General features: G+C 52.7%; 1 protein-coding gene across 4 annotated transcripts; it reads right to left on the bottom strand.

Annotated features, from left to right (window-relative positions):
• Nucleotides 1-11,806: 11,806 nt before the first annotated feature.
• On the bottom strand, nt 11,807-19,408 carry IRAK1 (interleukin 1 receptor associated kinase 1). Of its 4 annotated transcripts, none has more exons than XM_025276379.3 (14): nt 19,189-19,408; nt 18,928-19,095; nt 18,673-18,804; nt 18,434-18,537; nt 18,090-18,278; nt 17,779-17,843; nt 17,458-17,572; nt 16,957-17,075; nt 16,289-16,496; nt 15,975-16,040; nt 14,610-14,846; nt 13,626-14,037; nt 13,069-13,171; nt 11,807-12,785 (listed from the first exon to the last, which is right to left on the bottom strand). In XM_025276379.3, the coding sequence occupies exons 1-14, from the start codon at nt 19,322-19,324 to the stop codon at nt 12,527-12,529; spliced, it is 2,313 nt and encodes a 770-aa protein (XP_025132164.1). In that variant the 5' UTR covers nt 19,325-19,408; the 3' UTR covers nt 11,807-12,526. The 4 variants fall into 4 exon arrangements, with proteins under 4 accessions (XP_025132164.1, XP_025132165.1, XP_025132166.1 ...); XM_025276380.3 differs by having other exon boundaries at nt 18,434-18,528; XM_025276381.3 differs by having other exon boundaries at nt 12,590-12,785; nt 13,069-13,212.
• Between the last annotated feature and the right edge of the window lie 1,597 nt (nt 19,409-21,005).

Here is a 21,005-nt window from a genome sequence, read left to right as displayed (position 1 = left end):
CATCGCCTTTGCACTGAGTCCAGTAAACTCAGCTTTGCCAGATCAAAAGGTTTTGCCTGTGGTCTTTGAGGAGTCTGCTGCCAACAGCTGCAATTGGGAAAAGGTGGGAGGGGGCCCCCATGGTCACCCCGAGTGGCTGCACACAGGTAGCAAGGGACCACACACACACACACACATGTATCCCCAACTTAGGTTGTGTTAGGTTCCCAAGTTAATTAGGCAAAGAGGAAGAATTGTGTTCAAAGCCAGATGGTGGCATCAGGTTGGGGGAGATGTGGCCCCAGCCCCCAGCAGGCCTCAGCCAGGCAGGGTCCCCCAAGTCTCATTCCTTCTTACACTCCCTGGGCTCACCCCACTGTGAGAATGCCTCTGTGAAAGGTAAGAACAGTTTGGTGAATACAAACTTTGCATATCATTCCATATCATGTGTGGTTCTTATTGGATTTGGTTTTTCTACTTTTTGAGACTATTTTGACATATACCCGAGAATGGAATTGCTGGGTCCTGTGGTAGTTCTATTTTTACTTTTTAAAGGAATCTCCATACTGTTCTCCATAGTGGCTGCACCAACTTATCCATTTCACCAATGGCATATGAGGATTCCCTTTGCTCCATGTCTTTGCCAACATTTGTTATTTATTTGTAGTCTTTTTGATGCTAGCCATTCTGACAGGTGAAGATTTGTACAGTTTTGCATGGCAAGTACCAGGAACAAAGTTAAAAACTTTGTTTTTAAAATGTCCCAAATGACGATAGACTACTTGGAACACAGATCATCCTGGATATGGAAAGAACTCTCTGTTCCCGATAAGAAAAAGATGCAACTAGGTCACTCACATGGAAAGAAACTCAAAAGGGCCCATGAAGAACATCCAACACCACTCAAACTGAAAGAAATGCACATAAAAGGCAAGCTATGCTTTTTCGCCAGTGAATTGGCAAAGGTGAAACTTTGGCCAATACCTGGTGTCTTGGAGGCCACATGGGCTACGTCTACGAAAATGAGCTAGTGATCCAGCTCCTGAGGGTCTCACCTAGAAACTACCATTGCCTCAGTGTGTAAAAATACATGTGCAAGGAAGCAGGATTGTTTGTAGTGGCAAAAGCACAAAGAGAAGAACTGGAAACAACCTAAGTGACTCCCCAACAGAGGACCACATACATCACTTGACAGCGTATCCAGACAGTGTCTGCTCCGCAGTTCCACAGAGGAGCAGCCTTTGGGCATCCAGCTGGACTTGGGGTGGGCTGGGGGAGCACCGTTTTGAGCAGCGGCCGGTGGACCGTGGAGGCTGGCATGGTTGCTCTCTGCTCTTGGGGAGGAGATGATGCAGGAAGGGAAATTCAGAAGGGCTTTGTCTTCCTTCATATACTATACTCCTAGGCTGTTTGGGGTTCTCCATGGGAAGCAGGTATTTTTAAAAGGCAAGGTTTGTTTTTTTGAAAAAAAAAAAAAAGACTCTAAAAATGTTCTGGCTAGGAAAAAAACTGACCACATGGTGGCCAGGAATGGGACTACTGATCCCAGGTTGGCTTTGCTCCCAGCCTGCTCACTGGTTGCCTTAGAAACAGGCTAAGAGAGGGGGAGCCAGTTATCTTGGGGAGCCATTAAGGCAGTGACTCAGCAGAAAACCTAGCCCAGGAGGGAGGTCTCCATTCACTGTTTGTGCCTGCTGACTTTCATTCTCTTTTAGAAAAATAACAGTGAGGGAGGATTTCTGATGTCACATCTGCAATCTGGTGAGAGGATAAAAAAATGAAGGTTTTAGGATGCGTCGACCCTCTCTTCTAAATTGTCACTAGCAGAGTGATGTCTCTTCTGTCCCTAGGAGACCATGGGGCCCCTGCCCTCTGCCAGCCATCCCTTTGGCTCTACTGAATCTGCAGCTTCTACTTGTGGCCCAGCATCCCAGAGCCTCCTGCTGATGGCGTAAAGCAAGCTTCCTTTTGCAACTGGTGGCTCCTAGAGCACAAGCAAGCCGAAAACACCACCCAGCATTAGCTGGAGAGCTTAGTGTGGTTCATCCGTTCAACAGAGAGAAAAGCAAAGGGACATAGCTTTGCTGGGATTTGGTTCTGGCTTGCTGGGGCACAGATCTGTCTTGACCAATGTTATAGTTTAATGTCTGAGTTTTATGAAGAGACCCAAGTGGCAGGAAAGGAGGCAGAGGGGAGAGATATACAGTGTGGAAGAAGATAAGATGTGTTGGCTAGCTGTGTTGGGAGTATGAGTGAGGGAATGGGAGGTGTCAAGAATAACTTGTGGTGACTTTTCATTCTGGTCACAATTGATAAGAGTATATCAGAACTAACTCTCCCTGGAAACACCTTGAGAAGTTGGTCAAAATGTACATTTTTCAAGAACAATTTGTAGTCACCGGAGAACAAGGCCTACTCAAGCGGCTACAGAGGAAAGAGGACAAAAGCAATATTTGAAGAGATAGTCACCAGGAACTTTTCAGAAGTGATAAAAAGACATCAGATCCTAGGTTCAAGGAGGTTACAAACATTGAGCAACATAGATACAAAGAAAATCACAGCTAGGCACCAGGCGCCTCACACAGTCAAACTGTTGAAAACGCAAGACAGAGAAAAACTATTCGAAGCAGCTAGAATGAAATGAAACATTGCCTGCAGAAGCATTATAATAAGACTGGTAGTGGGCTTTTCTGGAGAAGGAAATGGCAACCCACTCCAGTGTTCTTGCCTGGAGAATCCCAGGGACGGGGGAGCCTGGTGGGCTGCCGTCTATGGGGTCGCACAGAGTCGGACACGACTCAAGTGACTTAACAGCAGCAGCAGCAGCAGCAGTGGGCTCTTCAACAGAAATAATGAAAGGTGATAGGATGATACCTGAAACAGTGCCAAAAGGGAAAAGTTGCCAACCTGGAGTTCTATACCCAGAAAAATAACCTTTAAAGATGAAAGCAAAATAAATACATTTCAGGCAAAGGTTGGGGAAACTCAATGCCAGCCTACCTATCCTGTAAGAAATACTGCAGGTAGTTCTTCAGGCTGAAGGGAAATGCCCCTGCACATGAAAAGGTGTTCGACACCATTAACCATTAAGGAAGTAGAAACCTGCAAACTACAATAAGTTGGCCCTTCACACCTACTAGAATGGTGCTTGTCAAAAGGACAGACAGTAACTTGGGGCCCTCACACGTTGCTGGCAGGGCTGTAAAATGGTGCAGCCCTTGTGGAAATAGACAGAACTTCAAAATGTTCTATGTAAGTTACCATACCACCTAGCAATTCCACTCCCAGAGAAATGAAACACAACGACAGGAAAACATACACAAATGTTCATAGTGGCACTATTCATAGGCACCTCAAAGTGGAAACAACCCACATTTCCATCTATGGAAGAATGGATTAACAAAGTGTGTTCTCTCCGTATGATGGCATATTATTCAGCCATCAATAGGAATGGAGGTCTGACACAGGCTGCAATGTGGCTGAACCTGAAAGTCATGCTACTCAGGGAAAGAAGTCAGACACAACAGATCACATTTATGTGCAATGTCCAGAATAGCTAAAATCATAGAGAAAGCAAATAAGTTAATAATTGCCTTAGGTTGGGGCTTCCCAGGTGGCGCTAGTGGTAAAGAATCTGCCTGGCAATGCAGGAGACTCTGGTTTGATCCCTGGGTTGGGAAGATTCCCTGGAGGAGGACATGGCAACCCACTCCAGTATTCTTGCTGGGAAACTCCCATGGACAGAGGAACCTGGCGGGCTACAGTCCACGGGACCGCAGTCGGACATGACCGAGTGACTAAGTGTAGCCTTGGGCTGGAAGGGGGACAGGGAAACACAGGCAGTGACTGCTGATGGGCATGCCATTTCCTTTTGCAGCTTGGAACAAGTGAACGCTATGGTATGTGAGTTATAGCCAAGAAAGGGTGTCACAGACCCCAGCATAGTCACCCCAGCCCTCTTGATAAATGCGCCAAGGAGCCCCACATTTCCTCTGCGTACAGAGGTCCATCCAGAGAATATTTGCTATTTAAAGTGTTATTCAAAAAACACTGACATCTAGGTCATGGGTCCCATAGAGGGGATTTGGTGATGTTTGCAGGAGTCAAGAGCAGAAAACAGCAGAGGATGGTTCATACTCATTAATGGCTCTGGTGGTGATGTTATCCTCTCATTATTTTCTTGACCCTATTTTCAGCCAAGAGATGAAGTCATTTGAGAAATAAAGCAAGGGAGGGATGGAGGGATCCAGGGTGGAAGACCAGAGCAGCAGGAAGGCATACAGAGCATTAGCAAGGGAATCTATGCGGTTGATGCAGCATAAGTGAAACCATGCAGACACTATGAAGCCAGGAGTGCTGGGGGAGGGGTACGTGCAGGCTGCAGACCTGATCTGCAGGGTAACCCAAGAGGGATGACACTAGTGACATTGAAAGAAAGTGAGAAAGTGAGAAAGGAAAAAGGAAGGAACACAGAGCAGATGGGACAATATGGGCATCTCAGGAGGGAGAATGGGGTGTCACTGGTTAGTGGGCACAGGGTTTATATTGGTAATGATGAGAAAATTGGGGGGTTTCAATGGTGGTGATGGTTACACAACACTGTGAATGTATCCAGGGCCACTGAATCGGATACAAATGGTTCACATGATAAATATTATGTCATATATATTAACCACAATAAACACACACACAACCATATGGGCAACTACATTAAAATGTCAGTGGATAAACAATGATTGCCAGGCTGGATTAAATGGGAAAAAAACCCAACAGTATGTTACTTACAAGAGTCACATTGTATTTTGGAAAAAAAAAAAAAAACACACAGCTATCTTAAGATAAAATTGACATAAATTCAACTGCACATAATTGAAAGCCTAGACCTCTGAAAGTTCTATCTATGAAACTGTCACCTCCAAAAGTTTCCCCTCCCTCTTGGTGACTCCCGTCTCTCGCACCTCCATCCCCACCCATTCCTAGACCAGCCACCCACCAGCTTTTAGTCAGGAGAGATAAGTTTGCATTTCCTAGAATTGTGTGCTTTTTTTGGTCTGGCTCCTTTCATTCAGTGTAGTTACTTCTGAGTCCAATAGTTCATTCCTTTTTATTGCTAAGTTTTCCTCTGTTGTATGAACACACAGTTCACGCAGTCACCTGATGGCTGTTTGGATTGTTTCCACTGTCTGGTTGTTGTGATTAGAGCAGCTGTGAACACTCACGTACAAGTCTTGGTGTGGATGGATGCATTTGCTTCTCTCAGATGCTAGCTGGGGAAAAGTGTATCGTCATATAAGTGGATGATGACATTTTAAGACACTGCCAAACCGTTTTCCAAAGTGGCTGACCCATTTGACATTCCCAGCAGCAGTGGAGGAGAGCTCCAATTGTTCTACGATTTATGTGGAAATCAAAGAGCCTAGAAAAACTGGAAGATCGATCTGGAAGAAAAACCAGATGATCTAGAACAAACCTGAAGGCTCAATGCTCACAGAAATAGAGACTTGCTCTAAGGCAGCAGTAATGAAGCTGATACAGTGCTGGTAGAGAGAAGGCAGAAAGCCTGGTGTAATGGAACAGAGAACAGAGCTGGCCAGAAGGTTGATGACAAAGTTCCCACTGTGACCCACTGGGGAAGGATGGTCTTTTTACTTACTGGTGGAGGCTTCCCCAGTAGCTCACGGTAAAGAATCTGCCTGCCAAGTAGGCAATACAGGAGACATGGGTCTGATTCCTGGGTCAGGAAGATCCCCTGGAGAAGGAAATACCATGGACATAGGAGCCTGGTAGGTGACAGTCCATGGGGTAACAAAGAGTCAGACGCGACTGAGCAACTGAACATACGTGGAAGAGACAGGATATCCACGTGGGGCAAAAAGGACAGCTTGATGTCAACCTGTCACCAGAAACAAAAATCAACTTGAGGTATTGCATGGACCTAAATATGAAATGTAAAACAATGAAGTGTCTAGAAGTCAAAGGAGAATATCTTTACGACCCTGGAGGAAGCCAAAATCTCTTAAGCAGAGCACAGACCAACAGAAAAGATCTTAACAGAAAAGATCTCTTAACCCAAACAGAAACGATCACTATGTTGGGCTTCATTAAAATTAAGAACTGTTCATCAAAAAATGTCATTCAGAGCGTGAAAAGATAAAGCCCAGAGTGGCAGAAGATGCTATGGGACACTTGTCATCCAAGACAAATCCTCTGAATGGACACAGAAGCCCTGCATATCAACAAGGGCCTCATCAGGCGGTGTGCCTTTCCCAGGAGCGGACCTGCAGATGGCCAACAAGCAGATGGACACTGACCATGAGTCATCAGGGAAATGCAAACCAAAACCACAGTGAGATAGCCCTTCATAGTCCTGTTGGAATGACTACAGTGAAAACACGCAGAGAACACCAAGTCTCCGTGAGGATGTGGAGCAACTGGAATGCTCACGAACTGCTTGGGGAAAGGGGGTAAACTGGTGCAGCCACACTGGAAAACATCTGGCAGGACCCGCTACAGCTGACCACATGCATCCCATGTGTATACGTGCCTGGGTTGCTCTGGTACTATGTCACCCAAGCTGAACTGAAATTTCTGAATTTCCCAGAATTCCCCTCCACATGTGATCCCAGGTCAAGGTTGGCCTCATGAGAAATTTGGGTGCAATCTGGCAGATGAGGAGGGGGTAGGAAGGCTGGTGGAGGGTGGAGTGCCTTTGTGGTTTGGAGTTGAGAACTGTGGGAAGCGTGGCTGCAGGTTGCTGCACATGTGACCTTGTGCACTGGCTTGTCTGTGGGCCACTTGCACCACGGGGATATGGTGAGACCAACACAGGCTTCACTGGGGTTTGCTTTCCCACGAATGGCTGTCTCTCCTTTTCAGAAGCCAGGCCTGCTGAGCTGAGGTCCAAGAGAGGCAGAAGCTACAGCCTCACACACCCCAGCAGGCCGAACCTTATCTGTAACCAATAGTGGTTCTGCCTCTAGGCTGAAATCCTAGTGCATAGAACATCCAAGAGAAATGCAGGCATCCATCACCAAGACACGCACAGAAATGTTCACGGCACCTTTATTTATACCAGCCCCTGACTGAAAACAACCCAGACATCCGTGAAGGGGAGAAGGGGTCAAATGTGGTCTGCGTGTGCAATGGAAGAGCATGCAGGCATGAAGGCCTGTCTGCTGCTACTGCTCAGCTGCATCTCTGAACAACGTGCTGAGTGAAAGAAGCTAGCCACAACAGGGCCCATCTACGTGGTTCCATTTCTGGGAAGTTCAGGAACACAGCAGACCCTTCTGTGTTTTAAGCCAGCAAAGTGGTCCTCTTTGTGTAAGGAAATGCCCTTGTGCTGGTTTTCAACACGTCCATGAATCCTGACACTCCTTGCACCAAAAGCTGGACTGTAATCGCTTCCCTCTTGAGGATACAGTGGAAAGCAGACTGAAACTAGTGATATGGCCTCCAGCAGGCCATCTCAAGGGGCTCACTCTTAGAAGCAAGCCCCCATGCTGGGAAGAAACCATGTGGCCACGAAGCAGCAGTATGCGCAGGTAGGTGTCCCGGCCCCGGCAGGGTACTCGGCAAATCCCCAGTGTCAACCACCAGACACGTGCAGGAGCCTGAGTGGTCCCAGCAACCAGCCTTCTGGCTACTCCAGCTGACACTGAGCTGTACCCATCAGAGGCCTGCCCACGTTGCGGGTTCTCAAAATAAATGTCATCGTTTCAGCCCGTTTTGAGGTGGTTATTTGGGACAATAGATAACTGGTGCTGACTTAGATCTCAGTGGTGGCTGTCACCTGGCTGTCTATGGCCAAACAACATCAGTGAGCTGGGAATCCAATGTTCTATTTTGTCATTTAGGTTTATGGCACCTGCAAGACATCAAAGAGGACATGTCTGGTAGGCATCTGGGTGAAAAGGAGTGAGTGGAGGTAGTGAAGGGGTGGCATAGAGGATACAGCAGGCAACATTGCAGAGGTGGCACCCAGGGGCCAAGAGGATGAAGTCAGAAGGGGGTCACGAGATTCAGTAACATGGTCAGTGGTGTCTTGGACATCACTTTGGTGGAATGGTCAGGTCGAAGCCAGATTGGAAGGGTTTGAAAAGGAAATGGGAAAAAAGTAAGAAAAGAGACAATTATTTTGAGACCTTTGTCCATAAAGAGAAATAGAAAATTGGGGTTATGATTTGGAGAGAGGTGCTGGGTCAAAGGAATGGTTCAAGCTACTAACCAACCTACTGTAAAGCATGGGGAATTCTACTCGATACCTTGTGGTGACTGACCTATAACGGAAAAGAATCTAAAAAAGAACACATACATCTATAGTGTATAAGTGAAAAGGATAGATATATTTATAGTGTATAAGTGAAACACTGTTGTATACCTTAAACAACATTGTTAACCTACTGCATTTCAAGAAAAATTAAAATCAAATCACATGAGACTGGAAAAAAAAGAAAGAATGGAAGCTACTAGAACATATTTGATGAAAGTAGATCCAGGAGTGAGGAACAAATGGATCCCACAGGAGAAAGATGGGGTCATCTTAGGACTGAAGAATTCCTCAGAAAAGAGGGGAATGTTGTGATTCTGGCCAGAATAGCCCTCTCATCATGAACAACTAGAAAACTAGACAAAATATCTGAAACAACTATTTTTAGATATTGGACAACTGGCAGTATCAGACTGTGATCAGAAGGAAAACAAATGTCGTGACCGCTACGAGCAGCCTGGCATTTCTGCCTAGAGGTACTTTCCAGGATATGATGCAGCTTCCGAGTAGAACCAGTGGTCTCAGTTATTAGAGCTAACAAGCCAACAGGAGAGAAATAATAGAATACAAGAAACATGTGATTAATCAAAAGATATTAGGGACAGAGGAAAAGAGGAACAAAGGACAGATGTGACAAAGCAGTTGATAGACGGAAACCTCACCGTCACATGTAAATGGACTAAACAGATCAATTAAAAAGATAGAGATTATGAAACTGGTTAAAAAAGATAAACCAAAACAAAAAGTAACACTGAACCATATGCATCTATAAGTGCACTTTAAATTCAAAGACACAGAACTGAAAAAAAGGCTATACCAGCGAACAAATTAAGCACAAGGAAGTTGGGAGTAGCCACTTATATCCACACCAGACAAAGCAGACATCAAAAGAAAGAACATTACCAGAGATAAAGAGGGGCATTTCATGATATTGAAAGAGCCAATTTATAAAGAACACAATCCTAAACGTGTATGTACCCAATGAGAATGTCAAAATACATGAAGCAAAATCTAAAAGAATTGAAAGGTGAAAGATAGAGTTACAGCTGGAGACTGCAATCCAGAGACTCGAACACTATCAACCATCTTGACCTGACACTTACAGAATACTCCACCCAACTGCCGAATATACACTCTTTCCAAATACACATGGAACATTCACCAAGCTAAACCATATGTTAAGTCATGAAGCAAGTCTCAATTATTTTCAAAGGAATGCAACTATACAGAGTAAATTCTCTGACCACCACAGAATTAAAAAACACATAACATACAGGTATCTGTAAAATCCTCAAATATTTGGAAACTAAATACACCTCTAAGTAAGACATTAGTTAAAGAAAATAATCACAAGGAAAAGCAGACAACATTATGAATTGAATGACAATGAAAATAACATATCTAAATCAGTAGGATGCAGCTAACAGTATTCTCAAAGGGAATTTATAGCTTTAAATGCTTATATTAGAAAAAGAAACTTTTAAAATCACTGATTTAGGATTATACTTTAAGAAGCTGGAAAAAAGATGAGCAAATTAAACCCCAAATAAGAAAGGACATGATAGTGGAACTTAATAAAAGAGAGAAAAAGGACAATAGAGAAAAAATCAGTGAAACCAAACTTGCTTCTTTGAAATTATCAATAAAATTGATAAGCCTCTATTTAGGCTGATCAAAAAAAAAGGAAAGACGTGGGACTTCCCTGGTGGCCCAGTGGTTGGGAGTCCACCTGCCAAAGCAGGAGACATGACTTCAATCCCCAGTCCAGAAAGATCCCTCATGCTGCAGAGCAACTACTGAAGCCTGTGCACCCCAACAAATAGTAGCTTCCACTCACCACTAGAGAAAGCCTGTGTGCAGCAGTGAAGACCCAGCACAGCCAAAAATAAAATAAATTCAGAAAAAGGAAACAAACAAATTACCAGTATTGGGGATGAAAGAGGGGCTATTGCTATATATCCTACAGATCAAAGGGTAAGGGGGCATTATTAAGTTTATGTCAACTTAGATGAAACAGGCAAATTCCTTGAAAGACACCAGTTGCTAAAACTGACACATGAACAAAATCTGAAGGGCCTGATATCTAATTAAAGAAATTGGATTTATAATGAAATACCTTCCCTCAAAGAAAACTCAAAAAAAAAAGAAAAGAAAAGAAAAAATGAAAACTCCAGATGCAGAGGACTTCACTGGTGATTCCATCAAACATTTACAGGAGTAACACCTAAGCATATACAAGCCCTTTAACAACCTAAGAGGAGAAGGAAACACTTTCCAACTTACTTTATGAAAGCTTGCTGCTGCTGCTGCTGCTGCTAAGTCGCTTCAGTCGTGTCTGACTCTGTGCGACCCCATAGACAGCAGCCCACCAGGCTCCCCTGTCCCTGGGATTCTCCAGGCAAGAACACTGGAGTGGGTTGCCATTTCCTTCTCCAATGCATGAAAGTGAAAAGTGAAAGTGAAGTCGCTCAGTTGTGTCCAACTCTTCTCTACACCATGGACTGCAGCCTACCAGGCTCTTCCATCCATGGGATTTTCCAGGCAACAGTATTGGAGTGGGGTGCCATCGCTTTCTCCGTATGAAAGCCTATCTGATAGCAAAACCAGGTAAAGATATTACAAGACAACTACAGATCAGTATCCCTCATGAACAGATGCAAAAATTCTCAAAACGATAATAGCAAATGGAATTTAGCAATATATAAAAGGGTAACATCATGACCAAGTGCTGTTTTTATCTAAGGAATATAAAATTGGTTTAATATTAGAAAATCAACTTATGGGGTTTACCACATTGACAAAATACACCTATGACAATTTTATTGGTAGCATAATACTTCAAGTTGAAATATAACACTCTGCACCTAATACTAAGAACAAGGCAAGGATGTCCCCTTTCACCACTTCTATTCAATACCGGACCAGAAGCCTTAGCTAGTGTAACAAGGTTAAGAAAAAGAACAAAGGGAATTCCCTGGTGGGTCAGTGCTTAGGATTCTGCGCTTTCACTGCCATGGATCTGGGTTTAATCCCTGGTCAGGGAACTAAGATCCCACAAGCTGCAAGGTATAGCCATACAAAAAGAAATAAATGAAAAAAAGAACAACAGCATACAGAATGGAAAGGAAGAGGTGAAACAGTCTTTATTTGCACATGAGATAGTTGTGTGCATAAACCATCCCACGGTGTTTACCAAACTATTAGAGCTAATGTGTAAATTGAAGCCAGGTCACAGAAGGCAAAGCCAATGGACAGAACTCAATTGTGTTTCCATACACGAGTAACAAGCAGTTAGAAAAGGAAATACAGATGCCATTTACAATAAAAATGTGTAACATAAGGGAAAACGTGACAACCTGTCAAAGTACTGCTGGGTAGTAGTGTTGTGTGACCTGTCACCAGCATGGTGGCTTACTGGGAGAGGAAGCAAGTACCTGCAGAGGATTTGGGGGTGGGGTGGGAGACTGGTGTCTGGGTTTGGACAGTCAAGAACCCTGAGAAGAAAGGCCCTGGACAAGCTCAGGGCTTTGTCACAAAGTCTACGAGTACAGCCAGAGATGGAAGGGTAAGCTTTTATTACTCCAGGAGAACTTGGATTCCACCAATGCCTCGCTTACGTGGGGCCTGTAGTGTGACTCATGACTGCAGACACAGAAGCATCTGGAGCCTCTGCTACAGCCCTGGGCTGCTCTCAGAGACACTCAGTGACACGAACCCTGGCTTGCTCCGAAAACTCGGAGTCCCCTTGTCTTTTTTCTTCCTCTCTGCCTGGCTCCCAACTTCCTGCCTTCTTGGGGCTTCTCACTGTCTGGGTAACACAAAGGTGTGTGCCAAGCCAAACCTGGAGTGGGGGGGCATGACCCCTCTGCCACAAGCTGTGCCCGGGGGTGGAGCCTGTGGCCTGGAGAGCCTAGCCTGGCTCAGTGACTGTCCGCAGCACTGAGAGGTGGCCTGGATAGCGGACCAGCTCCTGGTCCCCCGGGGCAGCCTGCAGACACTGGCCTGGCGGGAGGAGCTGTGGGACTCCCCGGGGCCTCTTGGAACCCCCATTTCCAGCTTGTGGATTAAACCACGGGCCAGCCACACCTGTGTCTTTTCCCAGTTACAAGGCTGGGAGGGGCCCCACCTCGATGGCTCTGTGCCCTGTAGCCCTGAGCTACAGATGTCCTGCCCAACTGGCAGTGCCCACTCCTGGCTCCTCCTTGGCCCCTCCAGGGCCAGTGGCCTTCTGCTTCCACAGATGCTGGAGCGAGGGCAGGTCATGGAGATGTCCCTGCCCTACTCAGAGCGGGGGGCTCCAAGCCCGGCCCGTGCCCACACCCCAAAAGTGCCAGGGCCACCACACACCCTCCTCCAGGCGGATGGAGTCCCCCCACCCCCAATGCCCATGGGCCGCCAAGGGGTTGAGGGCCGTGAGAACTTCCGACCATGAGAACTTGGACTTCCAGGTTTGGGGATCGGCCCAGGTGGGCGGTTCAGCTCCGAAACTCGTCTCTCTCTTCGGGCCCCTGCCTGTCCTGAAGGTCCTGGCCCGAGTCTGCACAGTGGGTAGGAAATGCCAGTCAGTTAGCCGACAGTAGGGCTGCCCTACCCCCTCGCTCCCGGGGCGCTCTCTGGACTTAGTGGTTTCCATTCCTCAGCAGCACTTCTTTGAATGGAACCTGCCCAGCAGGGGCTTCATATGTTTTGGAAGCACGGGCATGGGCAATCCCGGACTATGGGGAGGGGGAGTGTTGGCAGGACAGGGAAGTAGGACAGGACAGGACTGGGCTGTGCCCAGAGCACATGATTTCTCAAAGGCCACTGTTCTCGGGGGGTACCTGGGAGAGAGCTGGACGAGAGCAGCTGCAGGCTGTCTAGGACCCCGTCCTCGTACAATGCCAGCTTCTGCAGCATCTTCCGTCGCGCCGGATTGATCACGATCTGCGGGGGTCGCGAGGACATGGAGCTGCCCAGGAGGGGTCCTGGGGTGGAGAGAGGACCCCCTGAGCCTCTGAGAACTCCCTGCTGACACTGCTGGCCTCGTGAGCCTTCCCCATCCCCAGCCTAGCTCCCTCCCTGCCCTCCCAAAGGACAGAGGTCCTGAGCGCTTTGTCTGTGGGCAAGGCCTGGAGCCCAATCATGGACTGGGCCTGCCTCACTCCTGTCCTGTCCTCAGCCAGCTGGGGGCATGGCCCGGCGAGATGAGATGGCCTGGGACAGTCCTTCTTTGGACCTTCCTGGGGTCAGGCGAGCAGCCCAACCCAAGACGGCAGCCCGCAACTTGCTAAGGACAGATGGAGCTTCATGGCGGGTCCTGGATCTCTCCTCCCAGAAGGCTGGGGTGGGGAGGATGGGGTTTGCTCGGAAAGGAGGCCTTTGGTCCCCTTGCTGGTACCTTCCACAGCTGTGGGCTGGAGACCCGGGCCGCTCCCCCAGCTCGACTCTCGGGCGGCACCCCCTTGGGTGCGGGCAGCCTGCCCAAAGGGTGCTGGCACCCAGCTGGGGGCCCCTGGGCCCGCAGGGCAGCTGGGGCTCAGATGCCAGGAGTGCAGGGCAGCAGAGAGGTCAGACACGCTCTCGTCACTCTCCACGGGCTGGTTGGCACCTTTTTGCGGCCAGTCTGTAGCCTGGGCCTGGGCCCCCGAGGGCGCCGCCAGGGGCTGCCAGGGGCTGGCACGGCTCAGGGCGCTCCCGCTGGTGGACACGTAGGAGTTCTCTTGCGGGGAAGGGGGGCTGCGGCTGGCAGCCTCCGGCTCCAGGCATGGCCCTGCCACCACCACCTGCAGCTCCTCCAGTGTCTGGTACACCTGCAGGGAGGGACCGGGGCTCTCAGGGTGAGTGGCCCCATCCAGTTCCTCGCAGACGGTAGGGAACCACAGGGCAGTTCCGGGTCAGGGCCAGAGAAGAGAATCGTTGCCACTAAAGCTAAGGACCGAGAGCGGCTTCTCTTTGTCTTCGAGAAAGCAAACCTTGTTGCCTTGATGCCCTCAATGATGCTTCTTTCTTTTCTCAAGAGAGACAAATGAGGGATGGGATGGGGAGGGACATGGGAGGGGGGTTCAGGATGGGGAACACATGTACACCCATGGCTGATTCATGTGAATGTATGGCAAAAACCACCACAATATTGTAAAGTAATTAGCCTCCAATTAAAATAAATAAATAAATTAAAAAAAAAGAGAGACAAAGAGGTGGGACACAAAAAAGGCAGATGCAGTGGCGCCAGGCACCCAGAAGGGGGCGCAGTAAAAAGCCAATCGCCTCCCTCTCTGTACCCGGCTGGGTTCAGTGGGCGCTCAAGCCGAACCAAAGGGCAGGTGAGCAACATGTGGAGACTGGCATCTCAAGCACTTCCCATAACCCCAGCTCACAGGACTACCTGGGTCATCGGGGGTCTCCTCTTGGCCCGGCGGTGCAGGCAGCAGCAAGCCAGCTGGCCCAGGGCCAGGCCCAGTTCTGGTGGGCACGGCCCTGGCCTGGGGTCCAGGTGCTTCTTGTAGATCTGGGCGGCGACTAGGGCGGCCCACGTGTCTGCGGCCGGCCCACCTTGGACTGCGGTCTGGGTGCCCTTCAGGGTCACCCCGGCCTCTTCCGCCTCCTCTTCAACCAAGTCTTTCTGTGGGATATGCAACATGAGTCTGGCCCCCGTGGGCTGTGCCTTGTGCTGCCATCCCCTGGCCCTCATCTGTGTATGCTCAGCGCTGACTTGGGCCCCCAGGATCCAGCCATGCGCCCAGCACCTGGGCTGGCTTTCACAGAGCTGACTTCCTGAGAGAGGAGAGACGTCGACATGCTTCGAAAACCAGGGGAAACCGCGGCAGGGAGGCCCCCCAGGGGTTTCGATGGGGGGGGCCCAAGCAAGTGACACTCGGGCTCTGATAGAAAGACAGCAACTAGCCAGAGAGGGCGGGGCTCAGAAGGGAGAGCCCCATGGAGATGGGGGGGACAGGACCAGACAGGAAGGACCAGGAGCAGACCCTGGGGTCGGGGGGCGTGGCCTTTCAGGCAGAGGAACAGGGAGCCGCCAGGTCTGGAGGACAGACAGCAAACTGGCCACCACATCAAGGGTCTGGGCCTTCATCCCAAGCACGGCGGGGGTAAAGGGGTTCCATCACCTCCTCACGGTTCTAAAAGAGCTTTTTGGTGGTTGCCCAGAGAAGCCATGGCAGGGACCCTGCGGGGTCTGGCATGCTGCCCCACAGCGGTGCTGATGATGGGCCCAAGTGCAGATCTATTTGGTGCCTGGTTCTGGCAGAGACCCCTCGAGACCCGGGAATGGATGGAAACAGCCCCAAGCCCGGGCAACACACCAGCTTATACAGTGTGAAGGATCCTGCAGACTAAGCAGAGAGGAGCTGGATTTTGGGCTCTGGGTCAGTCCACGGAGGAGCAGACCTGCCCTGCAAAACCCAGGGAAGGCGTCTGGAGTGAGGGGGGACGTGGTTCGATTTCAAACCATTGCCTCTCCCAGGTCCCCTGATTCTGTTTTCCACTGTGATCGGGCTGCACCCCCTCTCCCTGACCGCCCCCCACACCGCCAAACCCAGGTGGGGTCTGGAAGGGCCCATGGCACTTGCCGGGGACAGAGAGATTTGTCCCCAGCCAGGCAGATGCAGCTGTCTGGGGCCCTGCCTACTCTCAACGATGAGTCAGCAGAGGCCGGGCTGGCTCCTGCGGGGCCCCGCGTTCAGGATTGTTCCTCCCTCCCTCTCTCTCTCCCCACCTGCCTCAGGAGGAGGCTCACCAGATACTTGGGCTGGGCGCCATGCATCCTCACGGCCCTCTGGCCGGCCAGGGTCTCCAGCAGCACCTGCAGAGAGAGCAGGCTGCAGACTGGGGCCGCTGAGAACCTGCTCGCGGGACTCAGGCTCGGGGGGTCTGGAGGGCCCATGTGGAGCAGAGGAATGGAAAATGACAGACATGTAGGTGTGGAGCCGCGCAGGGCACCTGAGCTGGGGAGGACGGGTCCCAGGATCTGAAGATGGTCAGGCCTGCTGGGAGATTCTCCGGGGGCTGCGGCCCCCCACCCCCAGGCCAGTCGAGGGCCCCGCAGCTCACCACGCCAAAGCTGAAGGTGTCGGTGTCTACGGCCAGCCTCCCAGTCTTCACGTACTCCTCGGGCAGGTAGGCCAGGGTGCCGCGCACTGTCCGAGTCCGGGCCACACTACTGCTCTGGCCGGGGTTGGCCCCTGTAAACCGGCTGAGACGGGCCAGGCCGAAGTCCCCCAGTTTGGGCATCAGTCTCTCATCCAGAAGGACGTTGGAACTTGGGGATGGAAGGCGGCGGTGTCAGCCTGGCCCTAGCCCTCTCTACGACTCATTACTCCGGCACCTACTGCCCCCTGCCTGGTCCTGAGACAATCAGACCGGAGCCACTGACGTGCACCTCAGTGGCAGATCGTGGCCCGTGCTCATGGTGTTCTGGCCACTTGGGGCTCCGAGCAAGTGGCCCCCAGAGCCCCGTCCTACAGTTGAGTCCCTGTTCACCAGTGGGACCCATCCTTGGCCTCCATGTCCACCCCTGGCCCACACTGGGTGCTCAGTGACTCTCAGACCCCAGCCGACGCCCCCTGTTCTCAGGGGGATCGCTCAGGGCCAGGCTCCTGGGGACTAGGCAGCAGGCACCCCCGGTCCCTGCTGGCGGGAGGTGTGGGAGCATCACCCGTTGCCACAGGGCTCCTGCCACCCTCAAAGGCCCCCAGGGGCTGGCCATGTCCCCACCTCACCTCTTGACATCTCCATGGATGAGGCTGGGGCTATCCTGATGTAAGAACTGAATTGCCCGGGCCGTGCCCAGAAGGATGTCCAGTCGCTGAGGCCAGGAGAGAGGGGGCCAGGCCTGTGTCTGGAGGGGCACAAGGAAGAAAGGGGAGACCACGGAGCCACCGTCTTTGATGCCCATCCATGCTTCCCCTGAGCGCTGAAGTGTCAGGTCAGAGACGCTCCTGTCCTGGGCTTGGTCAACCCTTGCGTCCTGCGGGCGCCTCTCTAGATGGGGCCCAGGGGCTGTCCGTTGCCTCCTGCCCTCTGGGCAATGCTGCCAAGATCCTTCCGCTACTCCGTTTGCCCAGGGGAGCAGATAGGGCCCCTTTCAGAGGCCCCATGAGCTTGGCTTCTGAGCATGGAGAGGCCCCGATCACTGAGGCCAAGGGCCCCGGCCCCGTGTCCCACTCGGACCAGGTGCCAAGTGTGACACAGTGTGCCAGGCCAGGCCAGGCAAGGCTTACCTGGACATGGAGGCGGTCTTCCAGGGAGCCATTGGGCAGGAAGCCATAGACAAGGCAGTAGAAGCCACTCTGAGCACAGTAGCCGGCAAAGTCCACGATGTTAGGGTGACGAAACCTACTTGAAACAGTGGAGTCTCAGCGCTCTGCTCCCAGCATCCAGCATGCCTTCCATCTGGCCATTGCGGGGGGGCGGTGAGGGGTGTGGATGGTCCCTAACCAGGTTCCCTGGCTCGCCTGGGCCTGGCAGGCTGCAGACCAAGGGGGAGCCAGGTCCCCGGACATGTGGTCCTGGCGGGGCCCTGCCCCTGCCTGCAGGCTCACCGCGACAGCTGCTGCACTTCAGTCTGGAAGCTCTGCTTCACTGTGGTCCACTCCAGGTCGGCCTCCTGCAGCCCTCGGGGAGAATGAGGCAGGGGGGACTGGCAGTGTGAGACTCCTGTGGCCCAGACTTCATGCCCCCCCTGCCCCGCCACCTGTTCTGGGCCCAGAAGGAGCACGGGCCTGGGGGCCCTGGACTGTGAAATCGGAGGGCTGAAAGAACCCTGCGGGGTCGCAAAGGGGGTGGGGGAGGACCACAAAAGCCCAAGTCTGGGAACAGCCCTTGAGGGCCCTGGCGAGGATGCTGCACACACCTCCTTGAGCCTCTTCACAGCATAGACGGTGTTCCTCATCACTGCCCGGTACACACAGCCAAAGCCGCCCTCCCCAATCTTGAGCTCCTCTGAGAAGTCATGGGTGCCCTGGCAAATCTCATGGAGGGGCCAGCAGAATGAAGAGGAGGGGGCCCCTGGCAGGAGGGACATGGGGCTCTCTGGGCTGGGCTGTGGGAAGAGACCCTGTATCAGGTGAGGTCCCATGTCCTCCCCTCTGCCTCAGCTCACCCTTGCTGGGCTGCCTAGGGTGGCCCAGGGGACCAAAGGCAGCTGTCACTGCTTGCTGGCGTCAAACCTCTGGGTGGGGGGCAGGATCCACCTACCTTGGTAGATGAGGGGGCTGGAGATGGCAATGGTGGCTGGTGGGCAGCTGGGCTTGGTCCAGGGCAGAGCTCGGGGTCAGAGTGAGTCTGGGAGCCTGGAAAAGCTTCGTAAAGACACCAGTGAAAGGCAGCCAGAGGCCAGTGGCAGGATCTATCGGGGTGGCCAGGAGCAAGGGGGTCCATTCCTGACGTTCATCAGGCCAACCCCCTACGAACCCTCCCAGCCCGGGTTGTCTTACCTGGGGAGAGGAAGGTGGAGGCCAGAGACTGCAACTTCCGGTGGCTGGGAACCGCAGCCTCGGAGGGTGCGGAGATGCTGCTGGGTGTCAGGGAGGTGGTGCTTGGGGGCATTAGTGGGGCGGGAGGGTGCCCTGGGAGGCCGGGGAAAGAAAGGACGTTAGGCCCAGGCTGGAGGGAGGAGCTCCGAGGTAAGCCCTGGGCGGCCCCTGTCCCAGGGTCTTGGGGGCTCCGGGGGTCTCCAGGGCCGCGCTCACAAGCAGTGATGATGTCCCGCGCCCGCAGCAGCTGCAGGTGCGTGAGGATGCGCACGAGATCGGCCACGCGGGCGTTGCGGTTGATCCACGGCCACAGGACGCTGGCTGTGCGCTGCCCGGAGCGCTCGCACAGCCGCAGCTCGGTCTGGTCGCGGACGATCAGGGCGGCTGCGGGGCAGGGGGCGTCAGGCCGCGGCGTCCAGGCCCCTCGCGGCTCCCCGGCCCGTCCCGCCCCGCCCCTGTCGGCCTGCCGCCACCCACCGAACTGGCACCAGTCGGCGGGTTCCAGGGCGTCCATCACTTTGTAGAAGCGGCACATGACCCAGGGCGGCACCTCGTACAAGAAGTGCTGGGCGCCGGGGACGGCGGGGTCTCCCGGGCCCGGCCCCCCGGCCATGGCCACCGCCGCCGTCGCCGGGCCGGGGCCTCTCCGGGCCGCGGCGGGCGCGGGCCTCGGCCGGCCGGGTCCGCGAGCACTGACTCACTTCCCCTTTAAGGCGGCCTCGTGCGACGCCCGGCGGGCCGGAAGGGGCGGCACCCGGGGCCGTCACCACCTCGCCCGCCGCCGCCGCCGCCAGCCCCGGCCACACGGGGGCGCCGCGCGCGGTCACGCCTCCCGGAGGCAGCTCCCCGGGGCCTGGCGAGCTTCCAGGAGGAGGAGGAGGGCTCCAAGGGCTGCAGGAGAGCGCTTCTCGGTTCCAGGGACGATGGGCACAGCGAAGGCCTTCCAGAAAGGGTTAGAAGCGGGGCTTCGGAGAGCCGCTGGCTGGTCCTCTTTAGGTTTCCGTTTCGTGGGGAAAGCAGTGGAGAGGGGTCAAGACATCCAGGCGGGACAACGTCAGATGTGGGTCACATCAGGGCTCCCGGCTGACTCTCTGCAGCTGGCTTGAGGCTGGGGGCAGGAAGAATGATCGGGAAGCTCACAGCATCTCCACCCACCTCCTGGGCCCTGGATCCCATCTTTTCTTGGCCCTCCGGGAACCTGCTCCAGCGGTGGTTAGGTCTTTGCAGCATCTGCCCTCTTCTTCGCTGGCTTCTTCCGCTAGCACAGAAAACGTGTTTACTACGTCTCTTAGAGACAGACCTTCGCTCCGGCTGCCCTCCTCCCTCTTGTCACGCTTGAGGATGGCGGGCTGTGGCGGCTCCCACCCCTTTCTCTGCAGCTCACAGAGCACCGTACTTGGCCTGTCTGGCGTCTCCCCACAGGCCTCCAGCATGCCTCCATCATTCGCAGTAGCAGCCACCAGGAAACTGTTACCTCTCTGAACTTCTCTGGAGTTCCTCTCGTCCCCACGGGGCTCTGACCTAGATGAACCTAAACGAACATGCTTCCCTGCCTCCTCTTGGTTCAGGGGTCTTCCTTAGGCACAAAGCACTCCACACCAGTTTTCCTGCTTAAGACCTTCCCGGGGTTCCTGAAGCCCTCAGAAGGATTACAGCTTTTCAGCATGGCTTCTGACGTTGTCACCATGTGGCCCTTTCCTGCCCACCTGTCTCGCTCTTGGCACTCGGCGGCGGCCTTAACCCAGCCACAACTCCTTGGGGTTCCAAGAACGTGCCAGGGCTCCCACCCCCACGGGTTTGCACTTGCAACTCCGTCCAGCAGATACCCTGGTAGCTGGAAGCTGGCCTGGAGTCCCCTGGTGCGTCCTTCTTTAGCCTCAGCACTCATCTGTTTACCTCACACCCCTCCCCGCCCCCCGCCAAGCAGCCAGGGCGCCTTCCTCTTCTGTTTTTTCCAGCTGGATGCCAGCTTGAAAGGCAGGTCTTCGCTAGCCACCCCCTTGTCCACTTGATCCTGACCCCTGAGGGCTGCCACCCTCCTCGCCTGCAGGCTGTCCATCCAGAGACTTCAAGAGTGGTTTGCAAAAACCAGGTTGGCCCGAGAGGCACCTCTGTGGCGGCCTCTTCCCAGAAGCTGCAGCCACTCCACAAGAGGAGGCCGGCCACGCCCTGAGCCCCAGTGACTTCCATAGGGACAGCTCTTACCGAGACTCCCAAGCTGAGGAGGGAACTAGTGGGCACACACATACTAAGTGAACTGGGACTTGGTCCCACTTCTAATTCTGCTGTACTGC

This window comes from Bubalus bubalis, chromosome X, assembly GCF_019923935.1.
Source record: "Bubalus bubalis isolate 160015118507 breed Murrah chromosome X, NDDB_SH_1, whole genome shotgun sequence".
NCBI classification, from domain to species: Eukaryota; Metazoa; Chordata; class Mammalia; order Artiodactyla; family Bovidae; genus Bubalus; species Bubalus bubalis.
The sequence above is the reverse complement of the archived record's forward strand: the minus strand, read 5'-3'. Positions and strand labels throughout refer to the sequence as shown.